We start from the raw sequence: 2,351 nt of genomic DNA on the forward strand, positions 1-2,351 counted from the left end.
GGATGGATGGATGGATGGATGGATGGATGGATGGATGGATGGATGGATGGATGGATGGATGGATGGATGGATGGATGGATGGATGGATGGATGGAGTGCTGCTGGGCGACGGCTACGTTCTTCTTCTGAACTTGAAGCTCAGTCTGCAGTGGGTTAGACCAGATCATTTCCTCCTGATTCCTTCAACACTTTGAGCAGCGTTCACTAAACTCCTCATCACTACAGACAACAGGAGGTCTGGTGGGCTGGGATGCTGCGTTGCCATGGAGACCAATCAGGCGCCGACAGGGTGGGCCTCTTGTGGTCGCCATGGTAACGGCTGGTGACGAGGCGCTGAGTGAACGCTGCATGGCGGGGGCGGCCCTCTTACGTATCGTAGAGGAGGACGGTTCGAGATCCGCTGGATGGACAAACCACGCAACATGCACTTGGAGTTTGACCTTTGACCTGCCAAGCAACTGCTGAAACGTCAATGGCACGCTGCAAGAAGTCGGCCATGATGAAACTGAGACAGACAGACAGGAAACATGAACGTCTACTTCAAAATAAAAGCTCTGACAGAGGGTTGAACAGCAGGGGGCGCAACTGGTCTATGATGATGGTGAAGCTGTAAAAACAGAAGCAGTCAGTGGCACACACACACACGCACATACACACACACACACACACACACACACACACACACACACACACACACACACCTGTTCATATGCAGGATGGTTCTGCTTCCTGTGTGGATGTTGCTGATGACCACGGAGGCCGGAGATACGCACTGAGCATGCTCAGAAACCAGAGACACGTCGATACCGAACTTCTGAAAATCCTCCAAAATAAAGCTACAGACAGGAAACTTTTCAGCATTTCAAAATAAAATAATCAAGACAGGAAAAGGTTTCCCTGTCAGGACACAGGAAACAGTTTCAGTTCACTTCTGCAGCATCACAAGTCGACTCCAGGCACTTCACAGAAAAAGTCATTTCAAGTCAATCCCAGTTACTAATGAACATCCAGTCATTCAGACCAGCAGGGGGCGACAGTGGAGAGGAAAAACTTCCCTTTAACAGGAAGAAAAGCTCCAGCAGAACCGGAACCAGAACCTGGCTCAGTACCAGCAGCCATGGAGGTTTGATTAGACGGAGCAGAGACACCAGAAGAAGAATCAGAACTGAACCAGGAGAACTTTCTGTGTTAAAAGTAATCAGTTCAGTTAGCAGCAGCTCCTTTAGCTGCTCCATCTGGAAGAGAAACAGTCAGTTTTAAACGCTGCAGGACAAAAGACAGCAGGCCGAGTTAGTCAGCAGCTTTGTCCAGGAGAGAGACAGAATTAATGACAGAGACGGGTCACTGGGTCATGGTGGTGGCAGCATCATGTCTGCTGATTCCCTTAAGCATGACGCCTCACCAGGTGTAGAAGAAAAAACACAATCAGCTTTTATTGTCATTATGCACAAAGCACAACACAATTCATTTCAGTACAAAAAACAGAAAAACGGACAACATAAGACAGAGGCAGGTGGAGCCTGAGGCATCAGGGAAAGAAAACAAAAAGTTAACAACTGAAATAACAGCAAATAATGCAAACTGGAGAGAGAGAGAGCAGTAGGAGAAGTCAGTGAGAAGAAGCGGTCAGTTTGTCCTCTGGTAGCTGGTAGCAGCATGACTACAGAGACGACTCAGCATAACCCCATCAGAGCAGCTTCAAGTTTTCATCCTGGTCTAGAAAATATTCAGGCTCCACTCTAGTGCCAGAACCTCCAGAACCTGCAGTCTGGTACCAAAGGGTTCTGGTAAGGCAAACATCTGGACCAATCAGGAGGCTGGATGGGGAGCATCACCTGCTCTGCAGTCGTCATGAATCTACCTGAGCATGGATCAGACTCAGACTGAGCTGTGATTGGTCCGTTCTGTGGATTAGACTGGTACTCACTCCGCCACGGGTCCGGCAGCCAGCGAGCCCATGAAGGCGCACGGCGCCCCCAGCAGGGACAGAACCGTACACGAGTTTGAAGCGTTTCCTCCACGCTGCCATCGCTGAGACACACACCTGCAGACAGCCATGTTGGATTTATGATCATTTTTAGGTTTATCCTGTTAGCATCAGCTGCTTTTCATTTACACTCATATTACTTATTATTCATTATCACAGATTCCATTTTTCATCACGTTTATAGAAAGACAGAGATGGACATCCAGCATGTTTCCCTTTCATAACAACATTTAAACCTTCATTTACAGTGAAAGTTAACCATAAATACACAAACATCTATTAACATGACTAATTGGAATAGTAGACCCAGTTAAACCAGTTAAACCAGTAGACCCAGTTAAACCAGTAGACCCAGTTAAACCAG

General features: G+C 47.6%; 1 protein-coding gene across 4 annotated transcripts in view; it reads right to left on the reverse strand.

The window, feature by feature from the left end:
* The window catches only part of khk (ketohexokinase), a 7,559-nt gene that overhangs the window by 4,112 nt on the left and 1,096 nt on the right, over nt 1-2,351 (reverse strand). Inside the window, exons 2-4 of one of the 4 annotated variants that reach the window (XM_008402488.2) lie at nt 1,928-2,044; nt 702-836; nt 371-505 (exon numbers count right to left, since the gene is read on the reverse strand). In XM_008402488.2, the coding sequence (XP_008400710.1) occupies nt 371-505; nt 702-836; nt 1,928-2,044 (387 nt within the window). The remainder of the gene's footprint in view (nt 1-370; nt 506-701; nt 837-1,927; nt 2,045-2,351) is intronic. The other 3 variants (XM_008402489.2, XM_008402490.2, XM_008402491.2) reach the window with 3 other exon arrangements.

Source organism: Poecilia reticulata, unplaced genomic scaffold, assembly GCF_000633615.1.
Source record: "Poecilia reticulata strain Guanapo unplaced genomic scaffold, Guppy_female_1.0+MT scaffold_233, whole genome shotgun sequence".
Lineage (NCBI taxonomy): Eukaryota > Metazoa > Chordata > Actinopteri > Cyprinodontiformes > Poeciliidae > Poecilia > Poecilia reticulata.